The following is a 23,258-nucleotide window of genomic DNA, read 5'->3' on the forward strand; positions in this document are numbered from 1 at the left end:
GCATTCCATTATTTTACGTGTTACTCTCTTACTCTGTGACTGTAATTGAATTTTGGTAACTGTATATACTCACGCGTCATCTGCCTGTTTGTTTGGCAACCTTCCTGTTTAGCTTACGCAAATATACCCAGCTGTTAGCCCACTGTGTTCCTTTGAATAGGTAGCAATCACAATTTACCTGCATGAACATAAGTATTTTTACATATTTTAATTGACAAGTTACTTAACGTAACGATGTTGTGCACAGTTTTTTATCTTATGTTGCAAAACGCATTTTATCCATTAGTTTTTTTAAAAAAGAACTTAGTCTATCGGATTCGGTCGTGGACCTATCTTCCCCGTATGTAAGGCGCAAACAGATCATATGAATACATAAATCGTTTTCTTTTCTGACTGATAGACAATCCAAAGCCTCACTACAGGTATAAGAAAAGAACAAAACATGCTCCACAGAAATCTAACAGAAATATTTTGAATGTGGATCCATCTTCGCAGGATATAAGGCGAAAATAGAACAGGTGAATGTGTAAATCATTTTCATTTCTGACTGATAGAAAATCCAAAACGTCACAATAAGTATACACATGTTCAACAAAAATCTGCCGGCAGTTGTGACCGAGCGGTTCTAGAGGCCTCAATCTGGAACCGAGCGTCCGCTCCGGTCGCAGGTTCGAATCCTGTCTCGGGCATGGATGTGTGTGATCTCCTTAAATTAGTTACGTTTAACTAGATCTAAGTTCTAGGCGGCTGATGACTTCAGATGTCAAGTCCCATAGTGCTCAGAACCATTTAAACCATTTTAAACAAAAATCTAATAGGTAAAACACTATTAAGGTCCAAATTAAATCAGCTGATAGTTGAAATGCATTTTTTGAATTACTCAACTGTTGTTGGATGTCACCTAACTAAAACATGCCGTCTAATTACTGCAAAGTGACTGACGTCAACAGGACGAAATCGTTTTCCTATTTAAAAATATAAAAAAAAATGTACCGAGTGACACATGGGGCATGGGTCCATTAGAGTTACAAGGGGTCAAGAATCATGTCTTTAATTATGACCTTGACCTCTTGTAATGGATGAATGATACATACAGAGGTAATAATGTCGTGTGACTAGGGCCTCCCGCCGGGTAGACCGTTCGCCTGGTGCAAGTCTTTCGATTTGACGCCACCACTTCAGCGACTTGCGTGTCGATGGGGATAAAATGATGATGATGGTAACGACAACAGAACACACAGTCCCTGAGCTGAGAAAATGTCCGACCCAGCAGGGAATCGAACCCAGGCCCTTAAGACTGATATTCTGTCAGGCTGACCACTTTTTTTTTGCGTTTGGTCTGGGCGGACGTCAGAAGACATCCGTTGAAGTTGATCGCTGATTCCTTTACTCAGTTTTTGTTATCACAGAGGGCGAGCAGCCCTCTGACCGAACACGCTGAGCTACTGTGCCGGCAAGATGAAGGGGAGACAACAGCACCCAGTGTTCCCAGGTGGTCACCCATCCAAGTACTAACCGGTCCCGGTATTGCTTAAGTTCGGTGATCGGACGCCGTTCTTACGAACCTTGATGTCTGAGCAGTATTTCAGCTACGTAGATGGAGAACGTAATTACCTATGCGTCATGGGAGGACGCTCACCGTTATCATGTTTACAAAAGGGATCAAGGTCCAACAGGATCTACAGTAAGGAGTACCATACACTTCCGGCTTCAGTGCTGGAACAGTAAACCGTAAGCTACGTCAGTTGCCTGAGAGGCAAGATGATTGGACACTGTGAGCAGAAACGACATGACAGTATGCGGTACCTCTATCAGAGTTTTAGTTAGGTGGTTTTACGCCATTTTACACGATGACATACAATGTCGCTTCCCAGCTCGTATTAAAATACAAGGTTAGTGGATCTATGTAGTGATTTAAGGTAACCTGATTAGCAGCTACAGCATTTTAACTGACTTACGTGCTCTATTCTTTTCTGTTGCCTTTTTTTTGTATTTTTCGTTTTTGAGAAAATTTATTATTTTACGCAACATTATTTACAAGAAAGCCTTAAATGTAATTAAGTCAGCGCCAACGACTGTTCTGTGGTACGCTAGTAACCCAAACCAAAAGGCTAAAAAGAAAGATGTGAAAGCCACTGTGTCACGTCACTCCGTATATAATTTCTCACGAATATTATAGAATTTTCAATTATACTGAGAGACTGGGATGATTTTCCATCGTTGCAGCAACTTGTTTTCCATCAGAGTGTACCACTGTAATTAGTTAAAATAACGAAACGTTCTGAATGGTTCAAATGGCTCTGAGCACTATGGGACTTAATATCTGAGGTCATCAGTCACCTAGAACTTAGAAGTACTTAAACCTGACTAACCTAAGGACATCATACACATCCGTGCCAGAGGCAGAATTCGAACCTGCGACTGTAGCAGTCGCGCTGTTCCGTACTGAAGAACGTAAAAGCGCTCGGCCACAACGGCCCGCTGAAACGTTTCGAGTGAACTTATAGTGCACATGACTGACTATCTACAAATTCACAAGGACGATACTCATTAAGAACTTTTAACGCAAAGTTCTTTTACCAAGGGTTTTCTTTTTCATCGGTTTCTCTAGGAAGGGTAAAACGAGCCGTGTTATTGGTAATGCATATCTTCTTCTGAAACGTGTGTCGGATGACAGACATACTTGGGGAGTCTACTGCGAAGCACCACCACTCTTCTCAACTTTCAGTAAACGATAATGAGGCCGAATAATACACCTGGGAACGTAACACTCCAGCTTCTTCTCAAGGGCACCATGCCATTATATCTAAAGGAAAATTCATCACTTTGTCGAATTAATATCATTATCAGGTTTCCTTGACAAACGAGAGAGCATAGCAGATGGACGATGGCATCGCTTACCGCAATACAGAGGCGTTGAGTGCGGTGTATTCCGAGAGGCAGTCAGTAGGTTGTTGATTCTCCGCGGCGTCACCTGTACTGCTAGGAGATGAATGGCCACCGAGAAGTTTAGTTGGCGGTGTTGCAGCTACTTGCTAGCATGACAAGGACACGGCGATTAAATTTGTTTGCAGGAGGAGGACTACCCACGTCTGGCACGATAAGGAGACCGGTGTTAACTATACATCACGTGAGGTTTTTACGTATCTTTAGGAAAATAGTTACCGGATGATCACGAGTCCCTGTTTCTGGAGTGACAATTGAAGCACTCATACTCCACTCAGCGGCGAAGGATGTTGCAGCAGCTGCGCTACACGGATAAGAAACGAGGAGTTTGGCGCAGTCTAACGGCAGTGTGTTCATTTTTGCGTAAGCACTGGTTACATGTGTCCATTTCGGCACTTATAAGCTATTCGTCCTTATTTTTAAAGTATTATTGGTTTCTTCCGACACGACCAATTTTTGTTTGTCTTAATTTCTGCGTTTTCTACCTTTTCGCTAATAATGTTTCAACTTTTGTGGTTTGTCCTGCATTGTGTAAAAGCCAAAATCCGGTAGGCAGTCCTAATCAATCGTATTCCTCAGACTACGTGGGACGTGGCGTACCACTTTTAGCCGGGTGAGAGTCGCCTCGGAGAAAAGGATTCCATAATTTAGTATTTCATATCTGTATGTCAGCATCTGCTAACAGAGCGGCGCGCAAAACTTACACTAAAATCTTACAAAATAGTGTCTGGCCAATTCAGATACTTGAACATTTCTTTTGTATAATAGTCCAGTAGAGCTTCTTTTTTTAGAAATATTTTACTAGCTCTGCCTGACTACTCCCACACTCTACATTATAATAAGCATTAATCTTTCGATTATTCAAACAGACGAAAGCGGTAGCTGCATGATCATTTTGGAGGAAGTCGAAATTTACACACGTCTGTCAAAAAATCTAAATAATGTCACACATGGACAAACAGAACTTGGAAATAAAATAACATGTTGACAATACCAACAAATTAGTTATGGGTTGATTATAATTAGGTGCTGTTTGAAAAGGAGCCACGCTCGAAACGAAAATAAACATCTCTGGTGGGCTACCACTAAAATGTGATTTTTTTTTTTGCATCGGTTCATTTATCGGGGTAATGAACAGCAAGTACAATACACACTGGTCTCCTGGAAATAAGCTGTTGTCTGTGATCTGCTCGCAACAAACCACCTCCCACTTACGCTGTTATAGACTGTGGTTATGTCTACTAAGTCAAAGGTAATACGTCTATTCCGAAGAAATTAAACTGAAATTATGTGGGAAATTGTACACCCAATTGTTAACAAGACACTGCATAAATACCGTATGAGTTCAAATCTATATAAATATAAAAATCAATTTTGGGTCGTTAACAGACTTCTTTCTTAACTGAAAATTGTAGCCTACATGTAAATAAAGAATAATAATTTCGCCAGAGCTAAAGGGGACAATTCATTCCCGAAATCTGATTGATTTCGTGCTTACGTAATAATCACGACTACACTTATGGGCGACAACGGAGATACTGTAGTAGACAGGGCTGCCAAAGCAGAGTTACTAAACGCAGCCTTCCGTAGTTTCTTCGCCAAAGAAAACTAAATAAATATTCCAGAATTCGAATCAAGGACAGCTTCCAACATGCGTAACATAGAAGTAGATAGCTTCGGAGTTGTTACAGGACCCGTACCCAAAGACTGGAAAGTTGCACAGGTCACATCAACTTTCAAGAAAGGTAGAGAGGGCAATTCACTAAATGACAGGCCCATATCATTTATGTCAATATGCAGAAGGATTCTGGAACATATATTGTGTTCTAACATTATGAATTACCACGAAGAAAACGATCTATTGACACACACAGTCGCCGCGTGGAGTGCCGCGTGCTTTGAGGTGCCATGTGCCGGACTGCGCGGCCTCTCCCGCTGGAGGTTAGAGTCCCCCTCGGGCGTGGGTATGTGTGTTATTCTTAGCATAAGTTAGTTTAAGTAGTGTGTAAATTTAGGGACCGATGACCTCAGCAGTTTGGTCCCTTAGGACTTCACACACATTTGAACATTTTTTTGACTCACAGTCAACATGAATTTAGAAAACATTGTTCTTGTTTAACACAACTAGCACTTTTCTCGCACGAGGTGCTGAGTGCTACTGATAAGGTATTTCAAATTGATTCCGTGTTACTAGATTTCCGGAAGACTTTTGACTCTGTACTACACAAACGGCTTGTAGTGAAATTACATGTTTATGGAATATCGCCTTAGCAGCCACGAATGGAAAAACTGGTAGATGCGGACCTCGGGGAAGATCAGTTTGGATTCCGTAGAAATGTTGGAACACGTGAGGCAATACTGACCCTACGACTTATCTAAGATTAAGAAAAGGCAAACCTACGTATCTAGCATTTGTAGACGTAGAGAATGCTTTTGACAGTGTTGACTGGAATACTGTCTTCCTAATTCTGAAGGTGTAAGGGGTAAAATACAGGGAGCGAAAGGCTATTTGCAATCTTTACAGAAACCAGATGGCAGTTATAAGAGTCGAGGGACATGAAAGGGAAGCAGTGGTTGGGAAGGGAGTGAGACAGGGTTGTAGCCTCTCCCCGATGTTATTCAATCTGTATATTGAGCAAGCAGTAAAGGAAACAAAAGAAAAATTTGGAATAGGAATTAAAATCCATGGAGAAGAAATAAAAACTTTGAGGTTCATCGATGGCATTGTAATTCTGTCAGAGACAGCAAAGGACCTGGCAGAGCAAAGGAGGATATAAGATGAACATCAACTAAAGCAAAACGAGGATAATGGAATGTAGTCGAATTAAGTCACGTTATGATGAGGGAATTAGATTAGACACTTAAAGTAGTAAAGAAGTTTTGCGATTTGGGGACGAAAGTAACTGATGATGGTTTAAGTAGAGAGGATATAAAATGTAGACTGGCAATGGCAAGGAAAGCGTTTTTGAAGAAAAGAAATTTGTTAAGAAATTTATACAGATTTAAGTGTCAAGAAGTCGTTTCTGTAAGTATTTATGTGGACTGTGGCCATATATGGAAGTGAAATGTGGACGATAAATAGTTTGGACAAGAAGTGAATAGAAGCTTTCGAAATGTGGTACTACAGAATAATGCTGAAGATTAGATGGGTAGATCACATAACTAATGAGGATGTACTGAATAGATTTGGAGAGAAGAGAAAGTTGTGACACAACTTGACTAGAAAACGGGATCGGTTGGTGGGGCATATTCTGAGGCATCAAGCGATCACCAATTCAATATTGGAGAGCAGCGTGGAGGGTAAAAAGTGTAGAGGGAGAACCAAGAGATGAATACACTAAACAGATTCAGAACGATGTAGGCTGCAGTAGGTACTGGGATATGAAGAACCTTGCACAGAATAGAGCAGCATGGAGAGCTGCATCAAACCAGTCTCTAGACTGAAGACCACAACAACAACATGTGACTGATTTCTTGGCAGAGAGGTCACAGTTCGTAGTAACTGACGGAGAGACATCGAGCAAAGCAGAAGTGATTTCTGGTGTTCCCCAAGGTTGTGCTATATGCCGTTTGCTTTTCCTTATCTACAGAAACCATTTGGGAGACAATCTGAGTAGCCGTCTTAGGTTTTTTGCAGATGACTCTGTCGTTTATCGACTAGTAAAGCCATCAGAGGATCATGACAAAGCGTAAAACGATTTAGAAAAGACATCTGTATGGTGTGAAAATTAGCTGTTTGACCTTAAATAACGAAAAGTGAGAGTTCATCCATATTAGTACTAAAAGGAATCCGTTAACTTCGGTTACACGATAAATCAATCAAATCTAAAGGACGTAAATTCAACTGAGCATCTAGGAATTACAATTACTAACAACTTATATTTGAACAGATAGTTAATGTTTTGGGAAAGGCTAACCAAAGACTGCGATTTGTTGGGAGGACACTAAGAATATGTAACAGATCTATTAAAGAGACTGCCTATACCACTCTTGTCCGTCCTTTCTTAGAATACTGTTGTTGCGCGGTGTGGCATCCTTACCAGATGGTATTGACAGAGAACATCGAAAAAGTTCAAAGAAGGGCAGCACGTTTGGTATTGTCGCGAAATAAGGGCGAGAGTGTCACTGAAATAATACAGGATTTAGGTTCGACATCATTAAAACAAAGTCGTTTTTCGTTGAGGAGGAATATTCTCACGAAATTCTAATCACCAGTTTTCTCCTCCGAATGCGAAAATATTTTGTTAACCCCGCCCTACATAGGGAGAATCGATCACCATGATAGAATAAGGGAAAACAGAGCTCGCACGGGAAGACATAGATGTTCGTTACTTCCGGGCGTTATACGAGATTGGAATAACAGAGAATTGTGAAGGTGGTTTGATGAACCCTCTGCCAGGTACTTTAATGTGATTTGCCGAGTATCCATGCAGATGTAGATGTAGATGGTCATTAGTCTTGCGGGTGCTAATTGGTTGAGGCACTTGATCAGAAAATTAGTTAACCACATGCAAGAAGATACTCAAAACTATAGAATTACTTACAAACTTACAGAAAAATAAAACCCGAATGAATTATTATATTACGAACCCGCGGTAAGTTACAAAGCGTGACCTCACGGTAATCTTTACTGTTACTGATTTTGATTAACCAAACCTTCCACATAAGTATTAATCCCTTTCAAGACAGCGACAGCTGAACGCGAACATCATCAAAACAGGAACTCAATAAATACCATGGCAACGCTGAAATACGACAGCCAAGAAATCAACATACAAATTTACCAAAACACATAAAAATAAATAATGTAGTTGAATAGAAGTTAAGAGTCACTGCCTTTTGCCAGGATCAGTAATATCAGCTGTTACCAAATATTACCCTTAGAAGTAAATCAAGATCGTCTTAATACAGAAGTTTCGTAAGGACTTTGATTAATCATATGAAATAAACTATTAACTTAAGAGAAAATGTTATTATACTCTCTGACCAAGGCCGTTTCGAGAACATTTTTCCACACAAACGACTTATCTTTCCCCCCTCCCCTTCCTCCTCCCGTCGGTTTCCGCGTCCACTCCCACCTGTGTGAGTTTTCGCTACTAACTGTGATACAGATTGTCTATAAAAATCTTGCACTTGGCACCATTCTCAGTTTCCAAGATCCAAAATGAAAATATACAAATAGTAATTCGTTTTTCCCTTGCACTATTCGTCTGTCTTCTCTATCGATGTCAGAGGCGAGCTTATGTTTCGTGACAAAGAACTTTTTAGGGGATTGTGTTGCGAGCCCAACGCCAAATACTCCTCCTCGGTCTGGGCTTTGGCCCGGAAGCGGATGTTAGAAAGCAGTTGACCCCAGGCGAAGATAAGGCTTTTTAAATGCATTTGTCGATGAAAGTACTACGTTGATAAGAGAAGTCAGGATTCTGAAATAATAATTTTTGTATCAACTGCTGTCTTCATTGCATTTGGTGTTCTGGGACGGGTTACACTACTATCTTGTACTATCTTGTATGTGGTTCACTTAACAGCTGAATCGGTCCTCTTAGAACATTCCGAGGACACGTAAACGTTCCATTCACATTCCTTAAACAGACTTCATATTTTCTTTCCATTTCACACCTCTTATTGGCGTTACACATAGATATTTAGATGGTGTTAAAAGTTTCAAGGAAGATGCTCGTGATGGTTCCGTTAAGTATTTCGAGAGCAGTGAAGGCCATAACACGAATTGCTTCAGGCACTGCCAGTATTACTTTTGTAAATTTCCCACAGCGTGTTTCTGTAAGAAATTTAGCCCAAATTTACCTCCCTCTCTATAAGACGTCTACGTATAAACGAAACTATGCCCTCAAAAACTGTTCTCCAACTTGAACTCGTATGCTAATCTTTGACTAGATAGAAACTGATCTGAATTAAAATGTAACTGGTCTCAATACAGCTTGTCTTTATATTAAATGTGCCACCCAAGTGAAACAATTATCTGGCCCTAATCAAAATTTCCGCTTAGCTCACGCATTGACAGCATTGTTGCAGATTTATCTGAAGCACAATAGCAAACAGCTAGCAGGCAGCGGCCAAGCCCGGTTTATATTTTCAAATAAAATTTCCAAACAGTATTCAAACTATAGCATACGACATGGTGCAACGTGTTAATGCGTAATGATAAACCTTTTTTAAACAGTGGGATGGGAAGAGTAACTATTCCAATAAGATTATATTCCAAGACAACGATTTTAGAATGAAATATGTTTTCAACAACACAATATAAAATTTCGCGTGATCTTCGCGTATAACATTGGTCTGAACAATACTATGTTTAACAAAGAGAAAAATGATGTGAGAAGAGTACAATGCTAATAGAATTTCTATAAAAATCAAACAGCTCAAATAGTAGATATGTTAATACATGACTCAGGAAAGTGGGATGGTCTTTCTCTTAGCTCTGCGGGAGTGAACAAAGTTAACTAGCTGACAAGAATCAATCCGACTACCTAGTGGCGCAGTGCCGCAGCCTAACATCAAATTTCTTCTCTTAAAAAAAATTAAATAAATAAAAAAATTATTATTTTCGCCTTTCAGTGCATACATCGTATTCCTTCTTGTTGTCCTTTACCATATATCTTTCTTCATCTAACTCATACAATCACAAGTCAACACAGCACTACTGAATGCGTCCATCATCTACCACACTTCAACTAAGAATTTATCAGACTGTGCAGAGGCAAAAACGGTGCCACAGCAAGACCAAAGGTATTTTAACAGTAACGTAACTTGCTTTCTCTCTGATGTGCACAAAAATAAACATGACATGCCCACCTTACACTTTTGCTTGCTTTCAGTATTCATCACTCGGTAGTAGGTTCTGAATTTGCGACGGTAAGGATACGTTTCTCCTTATTACTGACTTCACTATCTCTGGAAGTACAATACATAGTAGAGTAATATCATTTAGGGATCCTTTTGCTCACTAACATTTCTGGTGTCCTGGTCAGTCATTTGAGATTGTAAAAGGTCCATGGAGTCCCGGTTTCTTCATTCGATATCAAGATAACAGGAAGTCGATTCCGGCCACAACCTTTCGTTCATGCTGCTACAAGGTTGTTGATGTACGGCACGTACGAGTTCCTGGTAGTTACTCAAGTGAACAGCCGCCTGGTAACGCAGCAAAGAACGTCGACACGACATTGAAACGACGTACCACTGCAAGCGGGACCGCGACGACAGTTACTGAATATGATCTTTAGTGGAGAATAAAAGTTTTAAGACATGAAGCGAAAGTTTGCTGAAGTTAATCACCCAGAAAGCTTATTGTAACACTAGATGATTACTTACAGTGCAAAGCTCATAACACACCAAGAATAAATTTACAAGCTTATAGTAACTAGGCGGAATGTTCTGGTACGTCAGTCTATGTAAGAGGGTTGGAACTTCAACAGCGGCATATATTTATTTACAACTTATACAAAGCAGACACATGTTTCAAAGTTTTCCTGTGCTTGAGGGTAGTCACCAGCATTGTGTCTAACCCCTTGCCAGCAATGTGGAAGTTGTAGGACACATTTAGCAGCGCCTGATGTGTTGATAGAACGAGTGAAGCGGTCTACTCCCTGAGGAATCTCTGTAACAGTCCTCAAACGAATGCCATAAAATGGTTCCTTCAGCTCAGGAATCAAGCCCCATCGATCAACCAAATCAGTCGCAAGTTGGTGCCACATGAGACCGGGCATTGTCTTACAAAATGATGGGCGGATCCTGCAGAAAGTGTCACCGCTTTTTTCCCTAAGCTGTTCATTTTTTGGAACACAGCCTACAACCCACCACAGTCCCAGGATTTAAGCCCTTGTGATTTCAACTTGATACCTAAGATGAACGAAGCACTTCTTGGCATTCGTTTCAGAACCTGTAACAGAGATTCGGGAAATACACCGCTCCTCTCGAACTGTCAACACAACTGGCGCTGCTGAAGCTATCCTACGAGTTTCACATCATTGAGAAATGTTTATACACAATTCTGGTGACGCCTCTGAATGACAGTAAAATTTTGAAACATTTATCTACTTTGTATAAGTTGTAAACAAACATTTGCCATAGTCCTGTGTCAGCTGTTGATTTCAATCGATATCAAAGTATTAGGAGAGTACATTCACTACACATTCCATCGAAAAAATACTTTTTTTTGACCTTATGGTACGTAATAACTCTCATAGTCCTTAAGGTACTTAAGGCATAATGTATCATTCCAAGCAATCACTGTATGCATAAATAATGTAGACTATAGGTCTTGCAGTAAGTAACAATTCTTCCTCTTACTCCCTCTTGTAAATATTACAGCTGTCTAGAAAATTTTTAGGTTTAATTAATTAACGCAACGTAGAATAAAGGAAAGCGTATTAGTGATACTACAGGAAGGATCTTTGATACTAGCCTCCAGCACCTTCCTATAACTTTAGTACAAATGTTACACCCGTCGGGCACACAGCGGAAATTATGTGCACAAATGACATGGATTCGACGCCAATTCCTACAGTCAGTGATTTATTTCCAATACTATCAATGGATTCATTCCTCGACATTCGGTTTGACAAAACTAAACTGCTACGTTCTTTTACTTCAATGACGTGACTGCTGTCTTACTATACGCATGAAAAATTTAAATATGGATAACACGAGGATTAAGAGAATCGTTCCACACGTCATTGTGTGGAAGGAAGAGCTACATTTTTCTTTAATATTTTGTCTTTGTAAAATATTTAGAGAACGGAATGTATTCTTAGTTCACCTGGTCTTTAAGAAATACATATTATTATAGCTATCAATTCAAAATGGCATACTAAGGCGAAATGTAGATCGTAGTGAGTAAATGTCATTACACTCCAGGCGTAAAATATAGTCCTTGCTAACATATTCGAGGACTGTGGACAGAAGTAAGCACAAAACAATAATTTAATATTAGATCTACAGATTTAGAAGAAAAAAAACATACTGATCCAAACAGAAACGTTAGTGAATAAATTATACACAAAGAAGGCAATATAAACAAAGTTGTACGTTTCAAATATCTGGGTGGGATCCACGAACCTACTGGATGAGATAACACTTCACAAAAACCTCGATTACAAAAAAAGAAAGATAGCGTATGGCAAAAATAGTACATTAGTACATATATAATAAGTAATGCATGTCACACCAAGATCGAACACTACAATACATTTACCAAGCAAGATATACTAAATGTGAGACACTAACAACCAATACGAAAAGCGATATGGAACGCATACTGAAGTAAGAACACGAAATAGTGAGGAAAAGTCTCTGACCAAAATGAGAGAAGAGGGATACAGACTACCAGGAGAATAAAAGAGAAGGTGTCAAACCTAGCAGCTGATGTAAGTAAAAGGATATTAACAAATATACAAGTCAACAACACCATGGATAACAAATGGCGGGCTTGACATAGAAAAAGCACAGATCACTAAAATAGAAACTGAAGAAAGAAACATATACAAAAACAAGGTACACAAGTGGAATGTGTGGTCAGTGAATGAAGTTCGAAAGAAACCCGGCGCAAAGTGGACTGAAGACGGAAAGAGAAGACCGTGGGGGAAAACGGGAGATTCGTGAAAGATCAGAAAGAATTCTCAAACGAGACGGAATGCTTTGCGTGATCCTGCGAATGATAACAATAATAATACCAGTAATAATAATAATATTTTCAGTTCTTGCAATTACAGCACACAATCGTCGTATTCGCTAATCTTGTAAAACAGATTAGCTACATTATATGTTTCAAGTTTAACCCACTGTTATTGTGAGCTCTAGGATTTATTTTCTTATTCACAACTGGTGCAGTAACAGGTCTATTGTTAGTAAACTCGTGTCTTGATATTGTACTCCATAATACTATGTAGTATCCCACTTCCATTATGTATTATCTATAGGAGCAGCTCTTGCAATTATAGGAGATGTCATTCAATGATATCCATTATTTTTGTCACTGAATTAACATAAAGTGGATACTACGAATGACCTGTAAGAGAAGAAAAAACCAGACAAATGATATTTAGCGCCTCCGTAAGCCACACACTTGTTGCATCTTATTATATCCAGTTTTATTCTAAATAACTGCGTTCAAAATATAGATGATATGTTGACTAATGGCAGAAATTAAGCACCATTGAATTTTTTCACATATTGGTATCAGTGCTAACGATGAATCCTGGGATGGTGACAACCAAAGAACAACATGGCCCTTAAACTGTTTAATTTCTGATTTTTATTTTTGGGATTTCGTAAAAGCTAAGTGGCTGACAATGTTTTTCATTTGATGCTGTAGCCCTAGTAATCTTAAAGCAGGGAATGCATGGGTAGCTATAGATACTGCAGTTTGCAACTGAGTTGGTATTTTTAGCTCGGCGTTTTCCTCATTAACTGGCTTGTCTGCTATCTCTGGTACTACACGCTGCTTTTTTTTCTTTTTTTTTCAAACTCTTATTATGATTGTGAATTTTGCTAATTTCTATAATTCTGTTAGTAATTTTTATGCTTCCATGAAGTTATATTCTTTAGTTGAGAGTGTGCGTCATATTCCTTTCTCTTGTTAGATAGTTGCAGACATTGATTCTTTGGTACTTCGTGCTCATTTGTCTTTGTAAGACACATGATATCCGTTGTGAAGATAATATGTTCCTTAGTATGTTAATTCTGGGTAAGTGTGTGTGTCATGATAAGTATGTTGATAAGATTCTTCTCTTGCATTGTTGAGTCATCGAGTCTGTAAAAATAACTGTGAGTAATAATCAGCACAGCTTCCAAGGATAGATGACTTTGAACTTACACACTAATTTGCTGAAAATTTTCATCTGTTGAATGGGCTACTTTCTGTTTTCTACAAGTCAGTTTGTTTATCGCAGTTCTTCCAGCGCTCATATAACAGCGATTAGTAATCACTTCTTCTGCTCGTAATTTGTGGGCGACGTAAGACCTTTCTGATATTCAGTTGCTGCCTTGTGAATTCCTGCATTGTGGCATATTCCCTTGCAGCAGAGTATTCAGACCTCTTGGTTATGACGTCAGGCGTAAGGTATTTAACAAAGAAGGGAAAACTGAGTTGGTAACAAATGAATTACACACATCTAGTATCCAATACAAAACTAAATACCACAAGGACGTCATGTCAGCTCTCAGATATTTCATTATTAAATTTTCTTAACACTTCTTGCAACATTTCTGTCATAATAGGCTTTATGTAAGGACGTCCACCGTCTTATGAATCTGTCAGTGATAATTATAATGTAATTGTTATTGGAAAGAAAATTTAGCTACTAATACGAGACAAGGATTTTTTTGAAGGTGCTACTACAGAAAGATGAAGTAGAAAGGAGTAAAAGAAGGTAAGTAAATAATAAAAAATAGTTTATTTTTTTTGTTTTTACATCTTTTCCTGCTACAAGTTGAAAAAGTAAATGCTGTTACTCTATGTCCATTATTATATTTGTTGAAGAAGATAAATTTTTTGAATAATGTTGTGAAGAGGCAGTTCACATTCGTCAATCAAATGGAAATTGCAGATGAGGAAGGTCAAAAGTCAATTAATATATTTCTTTAAGATGATATAATACACTATGGTCGCATATTTCATATTAGTATGGCTTTACCAAATCCATCAGCTACAATGAATAACAAGAATCAAATCTGCTAATTTCTGTAATTCAAAAAGTTGGATAGCTGAAATATCGAATGCAGTAGTCTTCAGCGTTTGCTTCCAGCCAGAAAATTCGACTTTTACGCGATGAGGTGATTTCTTTGTCAAATTAACACTCTTCAAGCTTAAAGTCAAAATTAATCGTAGGTGACTGAAATCACGAATTCTTGCACATATAGGTCAAATATAGTGATAGAGAGAGGGTTCAGTAATCACATAATATTCCTCGACAGAGTAAAGGCAAACTCGATCGCATAATTATAAGATAAAAAGGGAAGTTATTTAATTATTTCATAAACGGTCCTACGTATCGAAATTGCGTTTCCGATAAGGCACAGTTAGCAAGGAGACAATTACTTTCTTACGGTTAATACTCGTAGTTCTGACTAGCTTGATACTGCAATGACCATAGAACAGTAACACGATTTACTTTTTGGAGTGGTACGATAGCATGTGGCAAGAGGAAAAGAGTGGTACAGCGTGTTTGTTACTACTAATAATAACTAAATGTTGCTCAATGGCTCGGAGTAAGTCTTAAGAGGGGAATCAAATGAAAACAAGTCAGATAGAAAAAAATAATTACACAATATTCTTGTTTCAAAAGTAATCGCCATAACTGTTAATATATTCATGCCACTGTGAGACAAGACGGTCAATACCTTCATGGAGAAATGCCTGCAGGTGCCTAAAAATCCACGATTGTGCCCAGGCGTGCACCTCTTCGTCAGAAGCAAATCTACGACCACGAATGACTTTCTTCAGGGCTCCAAAATTGTGGGAGGGATCGGGACTGTAAACGAAACTTCTGCAGCGTGTTCAAAACGGTCTTGACAACATATGGGTGGGCATGTTGTTGGCAGGTTGTTTCGACTTTGCGGCAAAAGTTTCGCTGTTAAGCCCTTACACGTCCTCCACACAGCCCAGATCTTTTCCTACATGATTCGTCGCCATCGGTTTCCTTCGGACGATGAGGTTAACGCTTGGGTACTAGCATCCAATCACAAATCTTTTTCTGTTGGGGGACTGGCCGTCTTGACTCAGTGGCGTAAATGTTTTAACACTTACGGTGACAACTTTCGAAATGATTTACAGTTTACATACTTTTTCCATCTGTCTCTTCTTCATGTGACAGCCCCTTCTATTTGGATGCCACTTCGGCGACATGTGTGTCTAATGCACCCTAGTTATCCAACTAAGAAAAATGGACCTACAGTTCAACATGGAGCCCTGAAGTCCGATCCGTATGTGTTTCCTGGAAACTTCTCATGTCGTTGAGAGGTAGAAGCTAGATTAAGGGCAGATTGAAAATTTCCGTTGGCCAAATGGGGTTTGAGCGATAGACCTCCCGATTTTCAGGCATACACTTTGCTGCCAGACAACCAGAACCGAATGTGTTATCAGTAAAACTGTCGGAAACTCTTGCTGCGAAATATGCCAAGTGTGGAAGCCACTCAGTTCACTGAGGTTTCATCTGTGTTTGGCTAAATTAAAAAAAAGAGAGAGTGAAGAAGAGGTACACGAAGATGCGCAATGTATTGACGCTTCAACTTGACATACAGCGTACTCGCCTATTTTTCGAGTGGTTTTATTGCAAGTATGAGGGGCAGTCAAATTAAAACACCCGCTACAATGGGCCCTTGTAATAGTCTTACTCAAAAGCAATCACTACATATGTTAACACATTTATCCCAGTGGCAGACGAGAAGATCAACTCCTGTTGCAAAGAACATGGGCGGCCGCTGAACGATCCACAAACGCACCCTCTATTGCAGTTCTTTGTCCGAATGAAACAGACGTCCTCACAGGTCGCCAAATATGTGAAAATTGCGCCTTGAAAGGTCCATGCTGCAGTGTTTCTCAACCAAATCTCTGAAGTTTAGCCATCGTTCAATTGTCACTTTGAAGACGGGGGTTGTCATGGACCAGGATGATTCCATCCGACAGCGCGATGGCGAATGGCAAAACCAACAGAGGAAAGATCCCACGTCTTCCCCGCCAAAGAAAGCCACAGCTGTCGACGCAAGTTCATCTAAGCTCATGACGACCTTCTACTGTGATTGTAGAGGTCCACTGCTCTTCGTTTGTCCAACCATAATTAACTTCCATTGCTATGAAGACACTTTGCAGAAACTTCCTTAAAGTTAGGAAAGCTGTGGGATGGAGTCATCCGTTGCACGATAATGCCACCACCACACTGACAACATGACGAGAGCTACGCTTTGGCAATTTGGTGGGGAAACACTGCAGCATCTTCCGTACATCCTGGATGCTTCTCTGTATGCTTTTTCACAATTTTGACGACCTGAAGAAAGACATCCGTGGAGTTCGGGTTTCGTCGGATGACCAAGTGTGCGGTTGTGGATCCTGCCGGTGATCGACCGCGTTATACGAAACCGGAATTCCTCTTGCCTCCTAGTGGGATAAACGATTTAGTGCCTGTGGTGATTACTTTTGTGTGGAAACAGTCCATGGTCCCACTGCTCAGTTCGCACTTGATCCCACTTATAGTTATATTCGTTGTATCACAGTGTAATGTCTCTTGTAGCGGTCTCTCGGCGACATTTTCAGAAATTTTATAAATTATATAACTCAGTACATATCTCGAAATATCTCTTCTTATCTTACCGATTCCTAAACTTTAATATACGATGATTATCAATGCAAAGTAGTTTCAAGCCCTATTATTCCTTGGAGCGTGCATTTACTCCATGGAATAGCTTCTCTGCTATCTATGTACGAAGATGTATATGTATGTATTGTTGAGCTAGTCGCCATCTTGATGAGACTCTGTATGAACTAAACTAAAGTAAGTAATCAGTATTTAACTGATTATTATTGACAGTATCTGCTTACTACGCTGTGTTGCACGGGATCAGTGGGGAACGTCTGTTTTGCACAGGACGAACCTGCCGATTTGTACGCTCAAGATGTCCAGTTTATTAATTTCAATAAATGAGCTAACGCGGTCTCACCAGCAGATCTCCGGTCTTCCACATGTGATCACCGAAAGTTAATAATTATTACAAATGTTTTCAGGAGATCGACGGACAATTTTCGTCGCACCGAGACTTCGAAATTGCTTCACTGTCTTATGGAATTTAAGTTAAGCTCAGTTTAATCAGGATCGAACAGTATTGAACTGTGTGAATGTGATAAGCCTGCTTTGTGAATTAAAATTCCCTTAATATACGCATGTTTTTTACTAACCTGATCAGTGAAGCTAAATGAGGCCGGTGTGAGAGAGGTTTTTAAATTTCAGATCCCACACAAAAAATCTATTAAAACGGGGTAGCACTTTTCACCAGGTATTGGAGATTTGGTCCTCTTATGAAGAATTTGGAGTGACCGAAATTTGTGCAGAAAAGCGGTTAGTCTCGTAGTATTTCTTTGAAGTACACTGAAAGACACTAATTTCTCGCGCATGTAACATTGTGAGATTGTTGCTCATATAAATATTGGGGAGCACACGTCAGGCAAATGGCTGGTAGAGTAACGGAACACTCAGTGAGCTCGTTGCCGCCGTGCCGGTGCCTATAGACGCTTTAGGCCGCTCCGACTGTCTCAGACTGCTGTTTTGCCTTCTGGAGCAGCTCCACTTTGACCACCGGGTCGGCGTCGCCGGTGCCATCTTCTCGTCGCCTCTGTTTAGGACGGACCATGGGCGCCAGCAGCGACGGCTCCACATCCCCTGGTTTGAGGGGACCCGTCAGCTGGCTGACCGCCCAGCCCACCGTCACCATGACGACAGCGCCCAGCAGTGTGTAGTACATGTACGACAGCCGGAACAGCAGCGGTACCTCGTCTGTAGCTGGGCTGCGGAGAGAAGCAAGGTGAACTTCATGACTATTTCGGTTATGAAACTGAAATCAGTAGCCTGAAAAATCAGCAAAAATAAGTCGTATTACTGAGAGTGCAAGCACTGCGTCGTATATGCAGCAATGAACAAACTAGTCAACCTACTGAACAAACATCAGCTTTTAATGCAACACAAGATAAGTTTGTACGTTACTTGACACTGTCATTGTACGAGTGTCACTCCAAAAGAAATGAACATTATTTTTTTTAAAAAATCTATCTTTTATTCTACATGTTTGAAAGTGTTACAGTGTGTAGATACATCCTTTAGGTACAATATTTTCATTTCTCCACATAATTTCCATCCCTCTCAACTGCCTTACGCCATCTTGGAACCATCACCTTTATACCCGCACGGTAAAATTCTCGACCAACCTGTTGGAGCCACTGTTTGGCAGCGTGCACAAGGGAGTAATCATCTTCAAACCTTGTTCCACGAAAAGAGTCTGTCAGTTTCTCAAAGAGATGATAGTCACATGGAGCCAGGTCAGGACTGTAAGGCGGGTGTTTCAGTGTTGTCCATCCGAGTTTTGTGATCGCTTCCATGGTTTTTTGACTGACATGTGGCCGTGCATTGCCGTGCAAGAGCAAAACAACCGAGCTTGAAGTTTCTTCAGTGTCGTCACATATGTGCTCAAGCAAGAGTCCTTCGGAATCGAAAAACACCGTAGCCATAACTTTCCCAGCAAAAGCTGTGGTTTCGATTTTTTTCCCTTGGGTGAATTTGCATGATGCCATTCCATTGATTGTCTCTTCGTCTCTGGTGAAAAATGATAGAGCCATGTTTCATTACCTGTAACAATTCTTCCAAGAAATACATTTCCATCATTCTCGTTCTGTTCCAAAAGTTCGCTGCATACCGCTTTCCTTGTTTCTTTGTGAACCACTGTCAACATCCAAGGAATCAGCCTGGCACAAGCCTTTAACGCCAACGCTTTAAGTATATGCAAACACTTCCTTCCCCTCTCCCAACGCAGCGTGACAATTCGTTCACTGTGTTGCGTCTTTCAGCAGTCACCAATTCGTTAACTCTCTGCACATTGTCTGGAGTGTGTGCAGTACGAGCCCTATCGCTGCGAGAACAATCCTCAATATTGCCGTGCCCGCCTTTGTCACGTAACCTGATGGCCCACCGACTAACTGTACTGCGATCGACAGCAGCAGCTCCATAAACCTTTTTCAACGCCTTGTGGATGTTTCTGACTGTCTCGTTTTCACAGCACAGGAATTCTATGACAGCAGGTTGCTTCTGACGAACGCCACGTGTAGCAGCCATCTTGAAGACATGCTGTGGTGGCGCCACTCACGGTAACAGGTTGAACTAAGTTTGAAAACAAGCGAGAAGGATGTATCTATACACTATAAAACTTTCACACATGCAGAATGAAAACTGTATTTTTACAAAAATAGTGTGTATTTCTTTTGGAGTGTCCCCCGTATTATCATATCTATTACATCCTATACAAAGGCCACATGTGAAATCATTATGTAACTCATGTTCTATGTGTCACGTGTGCAGACGAGGGCGTGCTGAAATATAATGTCACCAATTTTTTTAAAGTGAAAACAAGTTAAAACTTTTAAAATAAAACCAATGTTCTTTAGTCTTCAATTTGCAGCCCCCTGCCGCGAGAGGGCTCCAAATTATACGAGGATCGTTCAGCATGTAATGTAACATATTTTTTCTCCAGGCAAGTTGGTTTTACTCAGATTTCTAATACACTATATTATTCCCCAAATTTCTGGCTGCTCAATCCTGTTTTTCAGCATAATCTCCAATACGCTACTTTACTGCGAGGGCCCGTATGACCCCACGGTACAGCTCTATAGGTCAACGCCGGGGCCAATGTCTTGTCGCATCAGTAACCTCCCCATCATCCACGTGCTGTATCTCGCGGAGTTCATCCTGCTTTACACCAAACAGATGAAAATCGAATGGCTCGAAGTCAGGGTTGTAGGATGGATGAGGAAGAACACTCCAATAACATTTTGTGATCTCCTCGCGGGTGCAGACACCTTTCTGGAGAAGCAGAAGTTCGTTTACATTTTTGTGGTGACAAACACGCTGAAGTCGTTTCTTCAGTTTCTCGAGGATAGCTCAATTCACTTCAGAGTTAATCGCTCCATCATGATGGACGATACCAAACATACGAGGCTGAGTCAAATGAAAACCTTAAATATTTTTTTAAATATTATTTATTGTGCAGAAGTGCCACAAAGCTGTATCACTTTTCAACATAAACTCTCTCACACTCAGTGCAAGCCCTCCAGTGGTGACAAAGTGCATAAATTCCTTTAGAAAAAAATTCTTAAGGTAGTTCGCGCAACCACTCATGCACCGTGTGGCGTACCTCTTTATCAGAACGGAGCTTCTTTCCTCCCATTGCGTCTTTGAGTGGTCCAAACATAGGGAAATCACTTGGGGGCAAGGTCTGGTGAGTATGGTGGATGAGGAAGACACTCAGAATGCAGGTCTGTGATTGTTGCATCTGTTGTACGGGCAGTGTGGGGCCTTGCATTGTCATGTTGCTAAAGGACACCTGCTGACAGCAATCCAAGTCGCTTTGATTTGATTGCAGGCCGCAGATGGATTTTTAGGAGGTCTGTGTATGACGCACTGGTGACAGTGGTCCCTCTAGGGAGAGAGTCAGCATAACCTTCCCTGCTGATGGTTCTGTTTGAAACTTTGTGAGACGTGTATATTTCTATTGTTTATTGTCAAACCACAATTTATGAAAGATGGTTATATTTTATTAATAGGATTAAGTAGGAATAATTAATATTTGTCATGTTGGAAATAATTGTGGTAGCAGGGAACGTCTGCACCAAAGTATTGCTGGCAGGAGAGACCGCACTTGATATAATTTTAAAAAGGGCGGGAGAGACCGCGTATTGATACATTTTGTAATGGTAGCAGGGATTATCTCCACCAGAAAGCATTGTTGGCAGGACAAACAGCTCTTTAGCGTTCGTAGGAAGTCAGTAGCAAGCGAGATGTGAAGTGAGAGGTTGAGAGGAGCGGTGTGCCTGCCAGCCACCAGCTATGATTTACAAGAGATTCTAAACGGATGTACAGAGACATCAGCTAACTATTATCATAAGTGGAACTAATAATATTGAATAATTTTTTTGAAAAACTGAAAACTACTGAAGGTATGTTTGCGCAATGCTAGTTGTAAGATTATTTTAGAAAGTAAGTCCCATTTGAACGTTTGGAAAATCATTTCATTCAGAATATAATTAATTTTTGCCAGCAATATTGCATTACTGATTATAATCCATGCCAAAAACCATCAACGTAAAACTTTGCAAAATTTCATTGTTGTCAAAAAACAGTTTAACTATGGCTTACGTAACTTCAGTCAAATTAGTTAAAGAATGACATCAGCTTTGGTAATAAATACAGCCACTTATTATGACAGCCCACCAGCAGCTAATAGAGTATAGTAAAACAGAGTAAGTATATTCATGTCGCAGTTCGATGCAGCAGTCATATGGCGATCCATTAACAGTAAAAAAGGTAAGGAACAGTTTTGGGTTATTGCAGGTAACCACTGAGGGCCACGACGACGACACATCCTATGTTTCGTCGAAATAATCAGCAAATCACTTTTAATAAGCAGCAGTTAAATTTGTATGCGAAGATTGAGAAAGAGAATTAATTTCAAAGGCAAGATTTCATTTGTTATTACTAAGCAAGAGCTAGAAATCCTAAGGGAAGGTTTCATAGGTTACTGTAGAAGGGAAGGTTGCGTAACAAAAGAGATATAGAGGAGGCGGGAAGGTTTCAACTTCTTTGGTTTTGCTGATGAGGAATGGCTCCATTGCTTGCTCGGTCTCGTTGTTTCCGCCTGGTGGAAGTGAACACAGGTTTCGTCCCCTGTAACGATTCTTGAAAATAAGCCATCACCTTCTCGTCCAAAGCGCCAAAGAATTTCTCCACAAGCATCAACACTTCGTTCTCTCATTTCAGGAGTCAGCTGCCGTGGCACCCATCTTGCTGACACTTTGTAAAACTGGAGCACATCATGCACAATGTGGTGTGCTGACCCATGACTAACCAGTAAAGATGCTGCAATGTCATTCAGTGTCACTCGGTGGTTTTCCTTCACTATGGCTTCAACTGTTGCAATGTTCTGTGGAGTCACAACTCGTTGTGCTCGACCTGGACGAGGAGCATCTTTCCCTGAAGTCACACCATTTGCGAACTTCTTACTTCATTCGTAGACTTGCTGCTGTGACAAACACCGTACTGAACCTTTATTCGTCGATGAATTTCAATAGGTTTGACCCCTTCACTACGCAAAAACCGAATAACGTAACGCTGTTCTTCCCTGGTGCAAGTCGCAAGTGGGGCGGCCATCTTTATACTGATACTGCGACGGTATGTGTGCATCTGCTATGAGCTGCCACCTACAAGCCAGTGCACGCTGTTTGTAGCACGCTTACCAACTTACAGGATAACGGCGCGATATTTTGATTTGTTATTACAGATTTACGGTTTTCATTTGACTCACCCTTGTAATAACAGCTTCAGAGTCCCAGCCCGTCGTCGCCATGACGTTACCGGCTGAAGATGCGACTTTCAACTTTTTCTTCGGAAAGTAGGTCCATTCCATGGACCGACGTTTTGTTTCCCATTAAAATTGTAGAAGAAATGTATCATCGTCTGCGACAGCATCAGGCAAACAATTATCACGATGTGCCTGGCAACCCGCAAGGAATACCGCACAGGGGGCCCTTCGTTGCTCTTTAT

The 23,258-nt window shown here is 40.4% G+C and overlaps 3 protein-coding genes across 5 annotated transcripts in view; 1 reads left to right on the forward strand and 2 right to left on the reverse strand.

Moving 5' to 3' along the window:
• LOC126268170 (sodium-coupled monocarboxylate transporter 1-like) overlaps positions 1–3,060 on the reverse strand; it is a 112,419-nt gene extending 109,359 nt beyond the window's left edge. The window contains exon 1 of one of the 2 annotated variants that reach the window (XM_049973762.1): positions 2,902–3,060. The gene's annotated coding sequence lies outside the window, so the exon portion shown is untranslated. The remainder of the gene's footprint in view (positions 1–2,901) is intronic. The other variant, XM_049973761.1, reaches the window with a different exon arrangement.
• Positions 1–23,258, forward strand: part of LOC126268175 (opioid-binding protein/cell adhesion molecule homolog) — a 2,429,635-nt gene that overhangs the window by 1,839,857 nt on the left and 566,520 nt on the right. The window lies entirely within an intron of this gene.
• LOC126268173 (sodium-coupled monocarboxylate transporter 1-like) overlaps positions 18,011–23,258 on the reverse strand; it is a 246,790-nt gene continuing 241,542 nt past the window's right edge. For both annotated transcript variants that reach the window (XM_049973767.1, XM_049973765.1), the window contains exon 13: positions 18,011–18,460. In XM_049973767.1, coding sequence (XP_049829724.1) covers positions 18,190–18,460 — 271 coding nt within the window. In that variant the 3' untranslated portion in view covers positions 18,011–18,189. The remainder of the gene's footprint in view (positions 18,461–23,258) is intronic.

Source organism: Schistocerca gregaria, chromosome 4 (genome assembly GCF_023897955.1).
Source record: "Schistocerca gregaria isolate iqSchGreg1 chromosome 4, iqSchGreg1.2, whole genome shotgun sequence".
NCBI lineage: Eukaryota > Metazoa > Arthropoda > Insecta > Orthoptera > Acrididae > Schistocerca > Schistocerca gregaria.